A 20,014-nucleotide genomic window follows, 5' to 3' on the forward strand; every position below is an offset into this window, starting at 1 on the left:
TTGAATACTTTGTGCACCAAAAGAACAAGGGGTGGATTCAGTCAATCGAAGATATCACCACATATTGTTGTTGTCATCCATTGTTTCAGCATTAGAATTCATAATTCATTCTTCCCTAATTTGCTGATATTTCATTGAGACAGAAGAAAAATAAACTACTTTGAATAACTTCTAATAGAAATAAATATATGACTATCTGACATTACAACTGCTATTAACCTGCTGGCAGCCAGAGGGCACACTCTGTTCAATATTGAAGGGTGTTTTTCACTCTTGGTCCTGGTTTAACAATCAGCCCTCTAACTAGTGTATTCATAACAAATCCATAACAAAACAACACTAATTTCTGAAATGCCATGGTCTACTGTGATGTATGTAGCCTGAAAAGTCTATTTTACCAGTCTTCTGACTTGAGCATTGTTGTATATAATATTTGTACTTCTGGTGTATTTCTATTTTTGCTTGCGCTATAGTGAACGTGAATTAAATGTTACTTTTCACTGAATAAAATATTCAAAGAATAAATCATGTGCAGGGAGCTTTTCCACTACCCTTCAGGATCCCCCTGTGGAATGTGAAATGCATTTCATATTAACACTAGCTGCTTTTATTTTTAAAGCAGGTTTTCCAAGGGCTCACCTAATTTTAATCATTTTTGTCATTAGCTTATGTGACTATTGCCAAGCTAACTAGACTGTCAACTAACATTGCTGGCTATAGTTAGCAAGCGGTCAAGGCCAACTCCGCAAAACAGTAAATTTAAAATGTGTAATGTGTGCTGCGTATCCAGGGTATTGACTCACTACAGGTGGTATAGGTGGATATTTTTCTCTTTGGGTAATGGGGCAACAACACCAGCAAAGGATGACAAGAGTCCATCAATGGCTGACTGGCATTTCTGATGGTGAGAGCCACCAGGGGTGGAACCAACTGAGGAAGAGGATGGAGGCATGAGGAAGCACAAACAAAAGGGTAACGCCTGCAGACTGAAAGCAAGATCTGAAGTGAAGTATCAGAGCACTACAGTATGCAGCTCTGCCCACTGCACTACCAGGGGACCACAAAGTACTCGTGCACTGATGAACTCAAGAGGGATGATGTGAGTTGCTTATGAATGAGTTGGATGGAGTTTTAAGCAGAGAAGACAGACAGGGAGGAAACTGTCTGTATGTGCTGTGCCATACAGAATGCGTTTACAAGAGTGGCGTGAAAGAGAGATGCCAGACATGACCAGGTCCAAGAGTGTCTGGAAAGGGACAAAAGAGCTCCACATCCTACTGGGCTGAATGTGACTGTAGCATATATACAGCGTGGAAGTTCATACTTCAGAGGGAGGAACCGGAGAACTATGCTTGGGAGAGCTGTGCTCAATCCACTACACCATGGAGGAAGAGGGCAAAGCCAGTAGCTAGATGGACATGAAGCGTCTCACAGAACCAGAAGGAAACAGAGTCCTCACAGGGAATAAGCCAAAGGGGACAGCAATTAATGGCAGAGCATGTCAGCATGTCACCAATACCAAGGCCTCAAAAGAGTGGCCTTTCTGAAGATATGATATAAAGAGGGAGGTGAGCCTTAGCAGTGTGATCTCCCTCTAGTGGGCAGAGGCTTGCACTGCAGGCTTCCCCTTATCGTGTGTGTATTCACTTGATTCTGAAAAACATTACCAGTATAATTTCATATAACAATACCCTCCTAATATTAAGCACACAATATTAATTGCATTTCTACAAAGCATGTGTGTAAGTGTTCTGGTTAGTAGGACATATTCCGTTTTTGCTTAAATTTGCATTTTGTATTTCTATGCTAATGTTCTGATGTCTGTTAATGCCTCTCCCATTTCCCCTGTTTGGTTTAGTTCTCTTTCTGCTTGTTTTTGCTGTGTGTGATCCTTGGTAAGGTTTTACTGTTGCAGTAAAGAGCTTGTTCCTCAAACAGAAAGGCCTTTTGACTACTTTTCCACTGGGATGCTACGTTGGTGTCAGAAGTGGTGTGTTGGCATAGAGCTTGATGTGATCTAGCAGCATGTTTATGATCTCATTGGGGAGCAAATGATGAAAACCAGGGGAAGGGTATACCATGTTTTCCACTTGCTTCCTGGACGGGTCTAGGCAGCCAAGAGAGAGATACAGCTCACCAGGTAAGGCTGCGGAGAGCAGAGCAGAATCCAGCTGATGCTTGCCAGCATCACGTCTGGACAGTGCCCGTCAGTACAACGCAGCAGTGTCTGGCTGTGGAGGGGAAGGTACTACAGGTGCTCGTGGATCTGTAGCCGGAAAAGCGCGATGACCTCACGGCACTCCAGCAATGCTCCAGGCAGAACTCGCCGAGCGGAGCTCCGTGATCGGCAGCTGCACGCTGGAAGTGGGGCGCCGTGTCAGTCAGTGCCGTGAAGCTGGAGGAACAACCCTCGACGTTAACACCACGGCCCGGTGGAGAGACGGCTGTCAGAAGCAGGGTGCAAACTTCACATCTGATGACTGGGAAGCTCACGGAGGACTTGGCACACCCTCCCTCAGGTTTCAATCATCGATGAGCGTAGATGACGCCGTGGAGGCCAGCAGCGAGTGAGGTGGAAGTCTGCATGAGCCAGGAGGCGGAAGCTGAACCGTGGTGACGAAGCAAGTCGGGCTTAATGGAGGGCTGCCACGCTTTGTCATTTAAATGTAATGTTCGTAATGTGTTGTGCTTTGGTTAGGCGGTGTTTTTGTTCAGGAAGTTATGTTCCGTTTTGGCCACATTTGTGTTTGGAGATGTGTTACAGTGCTAGTTCGCTTGCCTTTTAGTTTCCTCCCACCCTCTGTTCCTCGGTTCCTTTCCCCAGTTTAGTTTAGCCTACTTCCTTTTCTGTTTGTTTTTGCTGTGTGAGCCTTGTTAAAGGTTTCGCCGTTGCAACAAAGAGCTTGTTCCTTGAGCTGAAGTGACTTTTGACTCTTTTGCGCTGATGCTACAGTATTTTTCACTCTAAAGTTTTTCAAGTTTTGTGTGTGCTTCCCTCTGTCAGCTGTACGGTTGAGTTAGTTTTGCTTACTACTTACCATTTTTAGAGCCCTACACAGTCTACCCTCAATTATTTGCGGAAGGCAGACTGAAAAATTATTATTATTATTATTGTTATTGTCTGAGGACAATCAACCATCTACAAATGTACAATACTTGAATACTTTGAGTCTTTCAGAGAGATGAGAAATTAGAACCATAACCCAGTGCTGTGTAATCTGAGCCCTGTACTTATTGTTTTCGTCTTATTTTATATGGGTACACTGGGGGTTACAAATCTTGTTACAAATATTGTCTCATTATGATCTTCTATAACTGTCTATTTCAGAGGCTTTCAACCTTGAGGCTGTGTCTGACAGATGGGCGTATGGGCACAAAGGAAATGTTGATTCCTGTGTACTGGAAGTTGAACAGGATCTGCCTCCTAATTTAGTTTTAGACCTGATGTCTGGCATTATTCTCCACAGAGGAATTTCGCTGGAACACAAACAGTGAAAATGAAAGAACAAAAACAAGTGGAAGAGGGTTGAGATGGCACTCAAAATACAAATACAAATTTATAAACGGCAAAGATAAGATTGCCATAATACTTCTTAAGAGAGAATCAGAGAAATTGGATTACTACACAGTAAAAGAAGCTATTCATATTTTCCAGTGATATTTTCTCTTAACTCTAAACTTTAAAATATGTGAAGCTTATGTTTTGGAACATAGCACATATTTTACCCTTGTCCATAGTACACTGCTAAAAAAAAATAATGTATATATATTATAAGTACAAAAATAAAAAATGTATAAATAATACATCCTAGATCTTAATGAATAAAATATTCCAGTTGAAAATATGTGCTCGATTGGATTCAGGTCTGGGGAACGGGCAGGCCAGTCCATTGCATCAATGCCTTCATCATGCAGGAACTGCTGACACACTTCAGCCACATGAGGCCTAGCATTGTCATGCATCAGAAGGAACCCAGGGCCCACTGTACCAGCATATGTTCTCACTACCTGAGCAACTTCTGTGGATTGTAGACACCGTTATGCTCCCTCTATGGTGAGAGAACTGACAAAATGCCAAAGTGACCAAAACATCAGCCAGAAAGGATGAGAACAGAGGATAGATTTGTTGTCACTACCTGCAGAACCACTCCTTTATAGGGGTTGTCTTGCTATTTACCTCTAATTTCTACCTTTTGTCTGTTCCATTTGCACAACAGCAGGTGAAATTGATTCACAATCAGTGTTGCTTCCTAACTGAACAGGTTGGTTTCACAGAAATGTGGTTGACTTGGAGTTACATTGTGTTGTTTAAATGTTCCCTTTATTTTTTTGAGCAGTGCACACTGAAAAAATAATAAATTGTTTTATTAAAAAATTGAGTTTTAGCCATTATCCTTCCAAAACCTCCAGAAACTGCACTTATTTCCCAAAGGAATCTTAAGATTTGTACATTGATATCTGTCCATTTGTATATAGACCATCATGATGGGTAACTTCTGAATCACAGACAAATGTTGATGCAAGTGATAAGATCCATGTTGCTATAAAAAAGAGGCTCTATGAGATGTTACTCAGTCTCCATGAAATAAGTAGTCCCTAAGCACGATTATGCAGACAGAAAGCATAAAAAAGTTCCTTGTCCTGTAATTGGCGATGACCTGAATGTCCTGCCACGTGTGTAGTGTACTGATAGACTCTCTGAACATGGGTGTTCCTGATAGTGAAGGATAATTCAGCCCTTCTCAGGACATCTGTATCGCCAGCTCTGAAGGCTGCATCCCGAGTCATGAGCAGCACACACGTCTCAGCAGTCATTCACGGCTGCCGGCTGGGATGTGTGGTGGTGGTTTTAGAGACAGTAATGTCATCGCTTGCTGATGCAACCAGGCATTGATGCTGCGTACTCCTCCCAGACGCCACCGCTCGCAGGTCTCCTGAAAGTGCCCGAGGCGGTGCGCTCAGAAGAATCCTGAAGGTGGTAGGATGGCTTCTGCTGGCCGGGCCTTCACCTGCTCCATAACCCGCTTGGAGCATCTGATGTGTGGTGCGCACGTTGGTGTTAGAATGACACGAGATGTGGCCTGAATATCCAAGACTGGCGGGTGTGGCACTGCTCGGTATGCACTGATGTTTATGTAAGATGAATTGTGGTCACCCGTCTTCTTGCAAAGTCTACATGTTGATGGAACACAAACTTTGAGATTTGCATGTCATCACAACAGTAAAGTCTGTTTGGTTATGTGAGCTGCAGTTCATTAATAGGCATACAGAGCTCTTTCATGTTGTTATTAGGGGAGTTGTACACCACCATGAGCACAGTAGTGAATTTGTGCGGTAGGTGGATGGTCTGCATTTAACAACCACATGCTCCACCAGTGGTGAGCAGTGCATGGAGACTACATTTACTTTTATATTTTCAGCATGTAGGAGGCACTCTAATCCAGAGCAACTTACAAAAGTGCTTTGTCATCTACTCATAGAATGTGCTCTAGCCCGTACAGTAGGTTACAGTCAAAGATGCCACTGAACTAGAAACTCTAGTAAACATGCATAGGAAGCATTTCTTCCATAAGTATAAGGCATACGTATTTCTATATAAGTTCTATATCAAAACAATTATACGTTCAATACAAAGTGGTATTAAGCAAAGTGCAAGAGTGTTTAGTTTAGTGTTTAAAATGACTAGGTTAACACAGACACAATGATAATAATAAAATAACAATAATAACAAGAAGAATAACAACCATTCTGTGTTGATGCTGGCCTGCCCAGCTGGATGGTGCTATCATGAATTCTACAACTGAGCCATACTTCTGTGGAAACTAAAGTTCGGCATTCTCTACACTCTTGTTGGGTGGTGCGCTGGAGTTGGATGTAGTCTAGTTTGTTGTCTAGTTTGTTGAGCAGACATTGGAGAGCAGGGTGGTTGGTAGAGCTGCTTGGCTAGGGCTAGCATTTATCCTAGCATGGACTCTTGTAGCAAGCCAAGGTTGCATAGCATCTCCAGAAGGTAATCTTCCAGGCTGTTCGTAATTGGTTGGTCTCTGAACTGTAACAGGGTCTGGTGTGTGTAGAACTGGTTTCGTCAAGGCTCATGTTTGTGGATTGTATAGAGGGCTGAGCAAAAGATTAATTAAGGTGGGTTGGAGGCAACAATAAATAATACCTTTTTGTGTCTGGAGTAGCCATTTTGTCTTTGTGCACTGCCATCTTGTGCCCATTTAGGTAGCAAGAATAGTTTGTGTTCTTCATTCCATAAAACAATTTGAATTTATCAGTGTTGGTCCCACCTCTAAAATTCACACCTACAGTTAACCCAGAACTGCAGCTAAACAGATCAATTAGTAATTATCACACAAGACAAGACCCAAAAAACCCAGAGCCTACCATATCCAAGCAGTGAAAGCTTGCCTGCGATAGTGATGCCTCACTTCCAGACATCAGAAAGACTGCTGTGCACAGTCTGAAGCTCAGAACAGTTGCGGAGGGAAAGGCTGCCCCTCCTCCCGATGATCAGGAGCTCTGCCTGACTGTGGGTGATGTAAGAAGAACTGCGTAGAGTCGATCCCTGGAAGGCTGCTGGATCAGACAACATTCCTGCGCTCAGAGGATGTGCAGACCTGCTGGCGGATGTTCTTAAGGATATCTTCAACATATCGCTGAGAAACACCTCCATCCCTACATGCTTCAAGGCCACCATCATTGTCACTGTTCCCACCAAAAAACAGTAGATTTCTCAGTGTGAACCATGATGGTGGGTTGACTGCATTATCTGTTATTCTATATGTAGTGCTATTATATTTCAAAGTGTTTAATATTCTAATATAAAAATTTTATTATTTTTATATGTTTAACTGTATTAAACCATTCAATAATGGGTTAAAAAAAAACTGACTCATTTTTCTGTTATGACTCCAAAACTACAGCTACTAACTCCAACTCCCACAAAACCTGCAGATCCTCGTCAACTGAATTCACATCATGTTCACCTTGCTTATTTCCAATGCCCAATAAAGACACTCTTGTTAGCTTAGCCTTCTGTGAAGTATTGCCATAGTCTCGATGCCTGCTGACTAAGTTTCCTGAATTCCTAATTTTGGCCATGATAGCTTTTTCTGGATTTTTGGTAACTCTCTTTGTTTTTTGGCCCTTTTGATTTTGTTGGCTTATTTATCTGGTGCTTTCTGGTTTATTGGATCTTTCAACTATGGGTTGGACTTCCTTTTGATTCATGTTTACCTGTCTTGTAATTTTGGTGCTGTTCTGAACCTTGAGTACACGTTGCAACCATAGTGTGTGCTGCTGCCTAGTCAAGGAATGTTACATTTGTTTCCTCTTCTTTCTACACATGACAAATATAATGTATTGTCACCAAATAGTTGATCCATGCTTGCAGGTAATCTATGTACTACATGTGCTCCTCCACCTTATTATTGTTTATGTCTATTGTGCAACACCCACTGTTGATAACACATCCATGATTCCAATAAAAAACTGGTGATAACACATGCTGGTTCTCTGAATAGCACCAAGGTTCCAAGAAGCCTGGATGAAACCCATTTCAGAACCAGTTATGTCAGAGTCACACACTAGTCAGTGCTAATTTAGATGTTATCTGTATCTCATTTATTGTTTACACGTATGTTCGTTTGTGTTGCACAAGGGAATTTTTTTTCATTTCACTGATTAGACAATAAAATCCCTCTTGAACTCCTTAAATTCTTCAGGTCTTTAAAAGTTCAGTTAGAACTCATTATAATGGGAAGGAGCAGAGAAAGCTATGTGATGGAAATTTGATGATTTCCATTTATGTCAGGCTTTCTTAGTATACATTAAACACATTAGATATAGGTGTTAGTGATCTTTTTACATATACGTGTGTTAATCACGGCACTGAAGCCATCCTCGTGGCTTCAGTAGGCCTCAGATGTGTTTGTGTTCTCTCTGGATGGCCTCAGCTCAGTCCTAATCTGATGTTCCTTTGGTGTTCCTAAACATGAAGACAGATTATTGTCTAATTATTCTGTTGTTCTGTTGTTCCATTACAAATAATCAATGTGCATATAAAACCAAAGCTAACAGCCAAGACTCCATTCATGAATAAACTGGATGGATGCAGTCGACAAGTTTGATAGCTTGAGCAACTGCACCATCCCTGTTGGACTATTGTTTTAGATTTCAGATGCAGTTCACCTCATTCTAGATCCCATCAATATCAGACCTCTTGCATATATATTCTGTTGAACAAGCTTAAATGTACTCTAATTCATTTTGAAGTTCTTGTAAAATATCCTAAGAAATAAAAGAAACAAAGAAGAAATGAAATCCATGGCTAAAAACACGGAGAGACTTATATTAGCAACAGTTCCTAACAATTGTGTTATGTTTGGTGCATTTGCAGGACATGGCTGACAGTGCAAACAATGAACTTCATCCAGCCTGATGCAGGGTACTCTGAGATCAGATTTCTGTGGCCTCTGCATGGGTTGTGCAGCTAAAATTACATCAAAGACACCTTTTTTTGTGAGGATATCATGTCTGAGTCTGAGTGTGCACCTGTAAATGTATATCTTGGAAGATGGATCTCAAAAATAGGAAACATCAGACCTACACAGAATAACACAATCTTGATGTTCATAAACAAGGAAACATTCATAAAACCATGTGGTCAATTCATACAAGGAACCGTGTATAATATGTAAAACAACAAATCAGAATCACTGTATTTTGTGATGCTACACATGACAAATTTGTCTTCTATTTGAAATATTACATTTAACTAAGGAAGAATAAAATAAATAATGTGAAATCAGCAGTATAAGATAGCAAGGTAGAAGAGTGATCCTGGATAGAATATTGAAATAAACTCACATTTCGAGGATATTACAGAATTTTGCAGGCTGATATGAACAGTTTTACAGTGCAGAGGTGCTTTATTTGGCAGAGGTGGTATGTCACAGCTTGTGTTACAGTTCAGGAGGCTGAGGACTTCCAATTGCTAAGCGCTAAGAGTTAACTGTGGTTAATGACTGCTACAGCACTGGGGAAGAAGCTGTTTACAGGCCGGGTTGTACTGCTACCAGACAGCAGGAGACCAGAGGCTGCATGCGGTGATGTCTGAGTGAGAGGGCTCAGTGTTTGAAATATTAGAACTGTTTCAAAGAAGATTCTGCAAAGAAGAGTATATGCAGTGTACTGTAAAACAAACGTAGAGATATTCAAAATTGTGAAGTGAACAAGATAAATATATCATATCATGGACCACACACACACACACACAATATATATATATATATATATATATATATATATATATATATATATATATATATATATATATATATATATATATATATATGGACCAGTGTCAAAAGACCCTGTACACTGCAATTTTTAAATTTTGACTACTCTGTCCCTCTCTCCCTCCATATATATGTCACTGTGTCATCCAGACTCACCCTTCCTGTGGGTGGTCATATCTCTTCCTCACACTTGAGCCTTCCAAGGGACATTTTTGCTGTCTCTAGGATTGTCCTGGTGTGAGTGTGTATATAAACGAATGCATGCCTGCATGCCCAGTGATGGCTGGCACTCTGTCCTGGGTGTTGTCCTCTCTCTCTTTCGTGCACCCGATATGCAGTCCCCCAGAGGGTGTGGTTTCTGATTGAGAGTACGTTGTGTACAATTGACTGCCATTTCTCACTGGGTATGTGATGTGTAACTGGATGTAAATCAGTGAGCAGTGTGTTGATTGTAAAGCGTCCCAGGACACTGTGGCTCTATATAAGTGCAAGTTCATATCATTGAACTCTTCTGGATTGAGATTGATGTTATCATTTCTAGGATGGATCATAGCCAGTCCTCCAGCTTAGGAGTCACAGCCCCAAGTGGCCCCATCACCAGTGAGCCAACTTTGGTGTTAACTTTCCACATTCTCTCTATTTTTTCATTCCATCACTGGTATTTTTCCAGCTTCACATATTCAATCCTTCAGATGTTTCCATCACTTGGGACTGCCACATGTGTAACCACTGCTGTCTGCATCTTGTTTACTATCACAATGTCTGGTTGGTTCGTCACTCTTTGTTTATCTGTCAGCATCCCGCAGGATCTTAGTATTGTGGTTTTCACCGTTCTCTGTAGTACATCCCATTTGGACTTCCTGTATATGATCTCTGCCACTTTGTTGTGTCTCTCTGTGTGTGCTTGCCCTGCCAGTATCTTGGGTCCTGCCAGCATTGTACACTATATGTGTCCTGCCAGCATTGTACACTATATGTGTCCTGCCAACAGGCATTGTACACTATATGTGTCCTGCCAGCATTGTACACTATATTGTCTCAGAGGCTCCTTTGCACAGTCTGCACATCTTGGCTCTTCTCTGGGGTGAGATCGACCTAGTGCTTGACCTTGTGTTGTCATGATTAGTTACTCTGTTCTATCCTGCTTTTCCATGTATATATATATATATATATATATATATATATATATATATATATATATATATATATATATATATATATTAGGGGTGGGACGCGATCAAAAAAATTAATCGAATTAATCGGAAGCTTTGTAATTAATTAATCGAAATTAATCGCATTTTAATCGCATTTCAGTATTTAACATGAGAAATATTAATTTAAGTTTGAATGATGAATGAATCAATGAACATAATCATAAACTTCAACATCTTGTTTATTTTTCCACCAGTCTACTACACAGACCAATATATGTGTAGTGTGCAGAAAACAGTTCAGAACATTGGAAATTCTGATCAAAAATGTTGTTTAATTTTGGGAGTTTTGCTCAGGATATTGGAAGAATTGAAGTAAATCAGAAGATGTTTTTTAATAGCATTTTAGCAATTTCTTTAATTTCCCAGGCTTCTGCCACAGGCATCTCCATAGTGCCTAGAAGTGGTCTTCTGCATGCTCAAAGCAAATGACTGGATCTTCATCATCTATAGATTCATCATCTATATGAGCTGTCACACCAAGATAATTCTTGTTGCTAACAGAGGTCCAGTGATCCCCAGTCAGAGCCACATTTGTGTCGCTCTTCACAATAACCTGTTTTACTTCCTATTCCTCATCATACAGCTGCTGGATTTTCTTCGACATTGTCTTTCTGGGGTGAGTTTCCCAAAACGTTCTTAGCGCCAAGTACTTCGTTACCTCATTCTTACGTACGAGGTTAAGAAGTACTTGGCGCTAAGAACGTTTTGGGAAACTCACCCCTGGACGGTAGTTCGTAACTTGCATCAGTTGACGCAATGTGCAGCGCTTCTTGTAAGTCTTTATCTTCGACCACTGAGAGCGGACAACACAAATAATGTGACGCGTCATGTATAAACGCGTGCGGAGTCGCGCGCTACGGCCACTCGCGAAAGTTTAATCCAGTCTTAATGGTCCAATGAAGGTAATTTAAAAACCAGGACATTTCCTCACAGGATGTGAATTACGGACGTTTGGTCACCCTATCGTACTAGGAATACATTTAGCAGCTAAGTTATCGTTACTGACCTGCGCGTTAAGCTGGGCGTACACTGTGCGATTTTTGGCCCATTTTCAGCCGATTTTTCACTCGTTTCGGCTCAATCGCGTGTCGTGCATCGTATAGTTTACACAGGTATACGAGGAGCGATTCACAACTCCCGATCAGAAATCGCAGCGTCGCAAGAATATCAAACATGTTTGAAATTCAAATCGCTCCTCGTGAGAGTATCGCACTGTTGAAGCAGCTCCACGAGCCGACTCTCCCTGCGATTTAGTCGTAGTTTGAGCTGGAGCTGAGTACACGATTTAAAATATCGCACAGTGTACGCCCAGCTTTAGCCGCAACATGTTTTGCGTTGAGGTGGTAACGAAGGGTGGAAGTGCTCCTGTGATAAGCGAACTCCTTCCTACATAAAGTGTAAATAACACTATTTTTGTTTGTAGCCTACTTCCATCTGGAAGTTTATATTTAAATTTCCCATCCACCAGCGTAGCCTCTTCAGTCATATCCATCATGATCTTATTGTGCGTCCATATAATCTGTATGTCTGGAACTCGTGCACTGAGAAACATTCCACGGTGCAAAAGTGTCTCGTCCGTTAAATGCGTTAAAATGCGTTAATTTTTTTAGTGCGTTAATTTTCCTGTAATTAATTAATCGAAATTAACGCGTTAAAGTCCCACCACTAATATATATATATATATATATATATATATATATATATATATATATATATATATATATATATATTCCATATATATGCTCAGACAGTAGTTCCAGTCATCACACCTAAAGCTACGTGCAGGTTGAAGAGGTCATGTTTTCACTCTTGTGCCAGCTAAATGAAACGTGTTTATCCTTAAGCCCATCACGTCGATACATTTTCTTACATTTCAGAGCAGAGAAAGAACTGGCAATATATAGCAAATTACAGAAGACTGGTGGAGACTGAGAGGAGATTTCCGTTCACACTTTCCTTGGAAATTTTTTTTTGTCAGATCAGGAAATTGAAAAGATATGGCTACATGCTCTTACTGGCAACTACTCAGAAGAGCAGCTTGTTGTGTAAATAAAAATGTGACAATGAAATTATGACCTTCTATTTGACTTGTTTATTCATTCTTTAAAAGGTTTGAGAGAATTTGCATTTGGATTTCAAACGAATGCTGTACTTACTTATTACATGAATGTGAATGTTTTTAGCTGTATTGAGACACCAAACCAAAATAAAAGCAACAGGTGGAGTTGATAGTGCAGCACTAGCTTGTGCTGTGCTCCTTTAGCTAGTATCATAAGATAAGCTCAAGGCTTTGGACAATGCTTTTATGTTTAATGTCCTCTGTGAACTCTTGAACTCTTTTCTTGACCTCAGTATTTGCTGAGTTGCATCCTTCCTTAAGCTCAACATTCCTCCTGTTACACCTTCATACCATGAAGACAATGAATCTAACTGCCTACAGAACTTCAACACATCATTTAGATTTCTAGATAGAATATATTTATTTAAAATGAGGCCAAAGGAAATACACATTTGTGCTGTCTGTCATTGAACAACTATGTACAATTTACATGGTAATACATATTTGTATTCATTAGTAAAACAATATTCAGTGTCAGCCCCAAGATCATTTAATAGTAAATTCTGTTTATAGCCCAAGATTTTTAAGTTGTAAAAAAAAAACATTGTTTTTGAGGTTTCAATCAAATGACATAAAATTCAAGTCAATAGTTTGCACACAGAAAAAAAGTATTTAATGCAACTAATGTAATGAGGCTAATGAACAGCATTAGCTATCTGTTCCATTCAAAGTAAATGGCTTTTTGACAGAAGGCGACAAACTGCTCCTTAGTCTGTAAGTCTCATTGCGTTTCCCATATGAGGGGCAGGACTGTTCCACCCAGCATGGCTTTTCAGACAGCTGATGATAAAATGGCTTGCCTCTGTTGCATCATCACTATAGTTACGTGGAAACAAAGCTACGCACTAGCAAGCTAGTGCATGACCAGCACAGATTGCACTATTGTTTTAAAACCATACACATCAATAACAGGTAAAAGCACAAGATTTAAGTACAATTTCTAAATCAAGAGTAGGAGGACACCAATGTTTGGTGAAGTTGAAGACATCTGATGCAATGACATAAATAAACAAATTCTTTGCCTTGGTTTGTCTGAGTCAAGTTTACCACAGCACTGTTGTGCTAACTTTTCTTTGTCAGATACTGGCTTCTTTATCAATGTTAACTAAAGCAATATTTGGCATAGCATTGATTAGCCAGAATAAAGTAACAAAAAAGTAATTTATTTAATGCTACTTCATTTTTACACATCATGGTGTACATGACTGGTCAACTCTAAGGCTTGTCTCAGGAACATATATAAAGTTTTCTCTAGGTCAGACGTGCTTGTTGTCATACCACGCAAATTAATGCCACTATTTGCCCACCATTCAAGAACCCCTTAAAATGAGAAAGGAGAGCCCCTCAGTCCCAGTTATGTAGTGCATTCATTGATCCCAGAGGTCTTTCCAAGTGGGCATCTTCTTGTAATCTGAATTCCCACCTGAGCACATTGTTTTATCATCGGCACAATCTTTTCAGCAAGTATATCACTTTAAATATACATTTTACAGGCCATTTGGTTCAAATAAACTATAGCAGTAAATTGGGATAGGTTGAGACTGTGGTTACAAGTTGGCATGAATGTCTTCATGTCGTAGGACCTTGTAGGTGATCCAGTAAAAGATATTAAATATGAGAAAACTGAGTGGGAACACAGCCCTCGATACAGTGTCAATGCGTTTGGCCCGGTCCACAAAGCGCTTCCGTACTGACTCGCCATCGTACAGCACGTGCATTTGAGGGGAGGAGACAAACATTGTAGACCCGTCTACAGCTGTCCCGTGCTTCGCCTGTAGACAGTGTCCCAGTCCGTAACCACGGAAATAAAAGCCTTGACTCTCCCGGACCATCTCCTCTTCCTTTACAGGGAAGCAAAGAAGAAACAAATGGCATTGAATGAGCGTCTTCCAGTATATATGTTATATGAAGTCAGGAAAATGAATGTATTTACAACCATAACGAACCAATAAAAGGCTTATTATAATTCTCCCACTGCTCATTTTCAGATGGTGTGAAAGAGCTTCTGTATTGTGATTTAATGTTATTTCTTTGACATAGCTATAGCTTTGGTAACAGATTATAAATAAATATATAAAACTCAACAAAGGGAACATTATACAGAATGTCTCAAAAATTTATAATTTCTAAGGGATCTTACAGTTACACAAAATATTTTCTTGTTTGAAAATACAGACTTTCATTTGAAAAGTCTGATCCTCAACAAAAAGCTTCATAGGATATTGCCATTTGATAGCTAACAGTTTTTTTTTTTTTTGCTGTGTGCTTTTCCCAATTCAAGTCCTTGAAAATAATACTAGACATATCGGTCAATGCTAACATTGCAAGACATCTTCTGGGATGCAGTCTGACAGAAAAAAAGGAATGTGTCTATTTCACGTTATTATTTTGAATTAAAGTGGAATGTCTACTTCAGGGCTATTTTAGGATATTAGTCCTAATGTGCACGGTTAACTTGTATCTGAAATATGTATCTGGTTTTAACTCAGTAAACTATATTATTACATTTGGACACATTAGAGCAGTTTGACAAAAAGCCATTGATCTCTTTACTACCCAAATAGTAAAATAGAGCATATCTCAAATCTCATATTTCAAATGGTTTTGAAAATTTTACATGCAACTGTGACATTGTAGGTTTTATATATACCCAACGTCCCGGCCAAGTTTTTTTTTGCTTATTGTATAAAAATACAATGCTGTCCTACAGTGATGCTATCACTAGCATAATGTAATTAAAAAATTAAAATAATTTTTTTTTAAATAAGATGACAGTGTCTAACATTTCCTTTGACATGTATTAAAATTATGTAACACAGTCTGTTCTACATTATAAAGTAGATAATACTAAGGAAAGTTGGAAGAGGGAGGGAATGAAGTAAACTAGGACAGCATGGCATGAAGTAAACTTTGCAGCATGGCAAAACTTTAAGTTTTTGCATATTTACATTTATACCTTCCCGCCCACCTTTTTTCTGTAGCTACTCTTTTGTAATGCAAAAGAATTGTTACTCTCTAGCATTGGCAGTAAATTATGTAAACTTATGTTATCTCTCCTGTTATGATTTTAAAGGCCCATGTGATGGTCCATGCATAGTGTGAAGAGGATAGTACTAGAAGACATACACAGAAAAGGTTTGAGAGATTATTTTGTAAATTCAGCACATTTGCTGCTGGAAAATGAACATGGTGGTGTCAGAGGGACAAAGATTTTTTGTTCTGAAAGAGAGAGTTGTGAATTAGTTCATGGAATAAAAGTAGAGCGACTCAAGTCATTCTTGTTCAAATGGGAAGAAGAGCCTTAAAAAAAAAAAAACTAAAAAAAGTAAAAAGTAATGAAAAGTAATAAAACGGAGAGTTGAACAGGGGAGTAGGGAAGAGGGGTGGGAGGGGATGGGAAGGGAGGTAAACATACCGTACCACAGTATGCTGATGCTGAGATTCTCTCTTTGGAGAATAAAGACGATGCAAAGCATTTTGGGGCATATTTACACCTGCAGGTACCATGGTGAATGTCAGAGTGGATAGGGAAGGCAGTGCACACAATGGCCCAACTGTGTCTCTTGCACAAGAAATGTATCAGAGCAAGCTTTCCTATTTCCCCAGAACATTGACAAATATGAAACTCCCTACATATTCCTGGGAAAATATTTCATTGAATGAATATGTATAGGATACAAATACATGAATGACATAATTTACCTATTAATGGAGCAAGCATTCTTTTTTACCACCATAAAGTAGCCAAAAATAATTGTGAAAGTAATTATTATTTTTTACTTTTTTAAAATAAAAGTGCAGCTCATATAAAATGAAGAATCAAATTTCTTTATAGTCCCAGAATGACTTTTATTGTTTATAGAGTGTCACGGAACAACTCTGGACCCCTCCCTTTGGGCGTGTGTTCATGTTGTCTGTGTCGGGTTAGAACCATGTGTGTAGTTCCGTGGGTGTGGCTGTGTGTGTGCGTGTTCGTCGGTCTCACCTGTGGCTCGTCTCGTGATCACTGGGGATTGTGTAGTTTGTCTATTTAATGTGCGTTCGCGCAATGTCTCGTGCTCGTAAGCCCTCGTTAGTTTTGTGTCCAATGCTTAGTGTTGTGTGCGTTTATTGCTGTGCGCTATTTACGCTGACGTTAAGTGTTACAATAAACGTGTGTATGTGCAACGGACTTGCCTCGTCGTGCCTGCCTCCCCATCATTACATAAAGCATGTTGTGTCCCCCACTTTATTTGGTTTAAATGACCAATGTGTACCATGAACATTTAAATTGGGCACTGCAGACCAAATTCACAATATTGGAGGGAGTTGTCTGTCCCTCCTCCACAGAATCAAACCTCATGCGGTTTGCCAGGTTGAGGATACTGAACCTACACTAATGAGTGAAAAGCAACTTTAAACATTTACAACAGCAAGCGAGTCCTATGATGTAAGCTGTTGGGGTAATGTGGTTGCAGTGTTTTTACTGTTTGCCAAATATAGACCGGTTCATGTGGATTTTTAGAGCACTGGCAGTGAAAATCAGTATAGAATGGCACATTGTTGACATTGTTTTTGGTATGGAAACCAAGACTAAACTTGTTATACTGAGTTCACTGCTCTGAAAATACACATGGAAAATACACATTATCCAGGCCACAATAAAATTCTGCTTAACTGAACACATAACATACAGCCTGCTGCTCTTCCTTGCTGTAGCTCAATGGTTCTTACTAGATGTGGAGCTTCATAGTCAAGGAAAGCTAAAAAGAATATTCCATAACCAACTGATTTACACAGAAAATTGAACACCGTTTCTTAGGACCACATCCATCATTTGATGTCATAGCCAGACTTAGTAGGTATGACTGAGCAGAGTAATCACTAAACGTTGTTGGATTCTGGCCCTTCATAATAGACTATAACACCCATAGCCTAGAGAATCCTCTGTAGGTTTTTTAATGGAAGGTCTACTAAGGTGGCAACATAGTGAGGAAAACACACAGCTCAGAGAGATATTAAACTGGGGGTACATGTACATGAAATCAGGAGATTGCTTTTTGAGCAAAATGTTATGGTTATGTGGACCTCTAATATTTCTAAGGTACATTTATAATGTCGATAAGAAGTGATTGAAATTAATTGTGTGAAAACATAAAAGTGAACTGATGGAAAGATGATAAATTCAATGAGAATAAGGATGAAACATATGTAGAAACCATAACTCAACATGTTCTAGAATTTACACAGGTAACTAAAAGACTAAAAAACTAAAAGAAAAAAAAAACAGTTGCTTTTGCAGCCTTCACACATGTGCGTGCATGTGTAAAACTGTAAATTTACAATAATGGCTGGTATCAAGCAATTAAAACATTTTCTAAATAAACTGTGTGTGTGTATCCTGTTTATGTGTGTATGCTGTGTGGGCGTGTATGTGTGTATGCTATGTGGGCGTGCATGTGTGTATGCTGTGTAGGCGTGTATGTGTGTATGCTGTGTGGGCGTGTATGTGTGTATGCTGTGTAGGCGTGTATGTGTGTATGCTGTGTGGGCGTGTATGCTGTGTGGGCGTGTATGTGTGTATCCTGTGTAGGCGTGTATGTGTGTATGCTGTGTGGGCGTGTATGTGTGTATGCTGTGTGGGCGTGTATGTGTGTATGCTGTGTGGGCGTGCATGTGTGTATGCTGTGTGGGCGTGTATGTGTGTATGCTGTGTGGGCGTGTATGTGTGTATGTGTGTAGGTGTGTATGCTGTGTGGGCGTGTATGTGTGTATGCTGTGTGGGCGTGTATGTGTGTATGCTGTGTGGGTGTGTATGTGTGTATGTGTGTATGCTGTGTGGGCGTGTATGTGTGTAGGTGTGTATGCTGTGTGGGCGTGTATGTGTGTATGCTGTGTGGGCATGCATGTGTGTATGCTGTGTAGGCGTGTATGTGTGTATGTGTGTAGGTGTGTATGCTGTGTGGGCGTGTATGTGTGTATGCTGTGTGGGTGTGTATGTGTGTATGCTGTGTGGGCGTGTATGTGTGTATGCTGTGTGGGCGTGTATGTGTGTATGCTGTGTGGGCATGTATGTGTGTATGCTGTGTGGGCGTGTAGGTGTGTATGCTGTGTGGGCGTGTATGTGTGTATGCTGTGTGGGCGTGCATGTGTGTATGCTGTGTAGGCGTGTATGTGTGTAGGTGTGTATGCTGTGTGGGCGTGTATGTGTGTATGCTGTGTGGGCGTGTATGTGTGTATGCTGTGTGGGCGTGTATGTGTGTATGCTGTGTGGGCATGTATGTGTGTATGCTGTGTGGGCATGTATGTATGTAGGTGTGTATGCTGTGTGGGCGTGTATGTGTGTATCCTGTGTAGGCGTGTATGTGTGTATGCTGTGTGGGCGTGTATGTGTGTATGCTGTGTGGGCATGTATGTGTGTATGCTGTGTGGGCGTGTATGTGTGTATGCTGTGTGGGCGTGTATGTGTGTATCCTGTGTAGGCGTGTATGTGTGTATGCTGTGTAGGCGTGTATGTGTTTATGCTGTGTGGGCGTGTATGTGTGTATGCTGTGTGGGTGTGTATGTGTGTATGCTGTGTGGGCGTGTATGTGTGTATGCTGTGTGGGCGTGCATACTGACTATTCTCTGTCTCCGCTGCCTCTTGCGCAGTCTGATGAATTCCTTGTGTTGCCTTGAAACAAAGTTGACTGCTGCATACTCCAGCAAGGCAGCAAAAACAAACAGAAGGCAGACAGCCATCCAGATATCAATGGCCTTCACATAAGACACCTGTGACACAAAAAGATCATCAGTCAATATTTGCACAGCATACCAACACACACACACACACACACACACACACACACACACACACACACACACACACACACACACACACACACACACACCCACACACACACACACACACACACACACACACACACACACACACACATATGTGAACGTATATGTACATATTTGTGTGTGTGTGTGTGTGTGTGTGTGTGTGTGTGTGTGTGTGCATGTGTAAAACTGTAAATTTACAATAATGGCTGGTATCAAGCAATTAAAACATTTTCTAAATAAACTGTACAGGGTAATCTCAGGTTTATTCATTAAATTAGCAACAGAATTACCAGCCATATAAACTTTGTGAAGTCCTTCCTACGGGTTTAATCCAAACAAAAATAACAGCTACTATTACAGGTCATCAAAATCTACTCTTTTATGATGCTCTGTGGTTATGTTCAGAAAATCCATAAATACACAATATTAAAACCAAGATGAAATATTTGTTTGCATTTCCAGTTGTTGCAATAGCAGCAATGAAACTTGGAACCTTGAATTTTTGTAATATAAGGACCTATATTTTTGTCATATAAGCTGGTTCCTCCAAAAAATCAAGAAATACAAAGCAC

At 40.2% G+C, this 20,014-nt stretch overlaps 1 protein-coding gene across 1 annotated transcript in view; it reads right to left on the minus strand.

Annotated features, from left to right (window-relative positions):
• Nucleotides 1-13,028: 13,028 nt before the first annotated feature.
• Nucleotides 13,029-20,014, minus strand: part of glra4a (glycine receptor, alpha 4a) — a 47,838-nt gene continuing 40,852 nt past the window's right edge. Inside the window, exons 8-9 of the mRNA XM_077021908.1 lie at nucleotides 19,236-19,385; nucleotides 13,029-14,476 (exon numbers count right to left, since the gene is read on the minus strand). Of these exons, the coding sequence (XP_076878023.1) occupies nucleotides 14,183-14,476; nucleotides 19,236-19,385 (444 nt within the window). The 3' untranslated portion in view covers nucleotides 13,029-14,182. The remainder of the gene's footprint in view (nucleotides 14,477-19,235; nucleotides 19,386-20,014) is intronic.

Source organism: Brachyhypopomus gauderio, chromosome 11, assembly GCF_052324685.1.
Source record: "Brachyhypopomus gauderio isolate BG-103 chromosome 11, BGAUD_0.2, whole genome shotgun sequence".
Taxonomy (NCBI): Eukaryota; Metazoa; Chordata; class Actinopteri; order Gymnotiformes; family Hypopomidae; genus Brachyhypopomus; species Brachyhypopomus gauderio.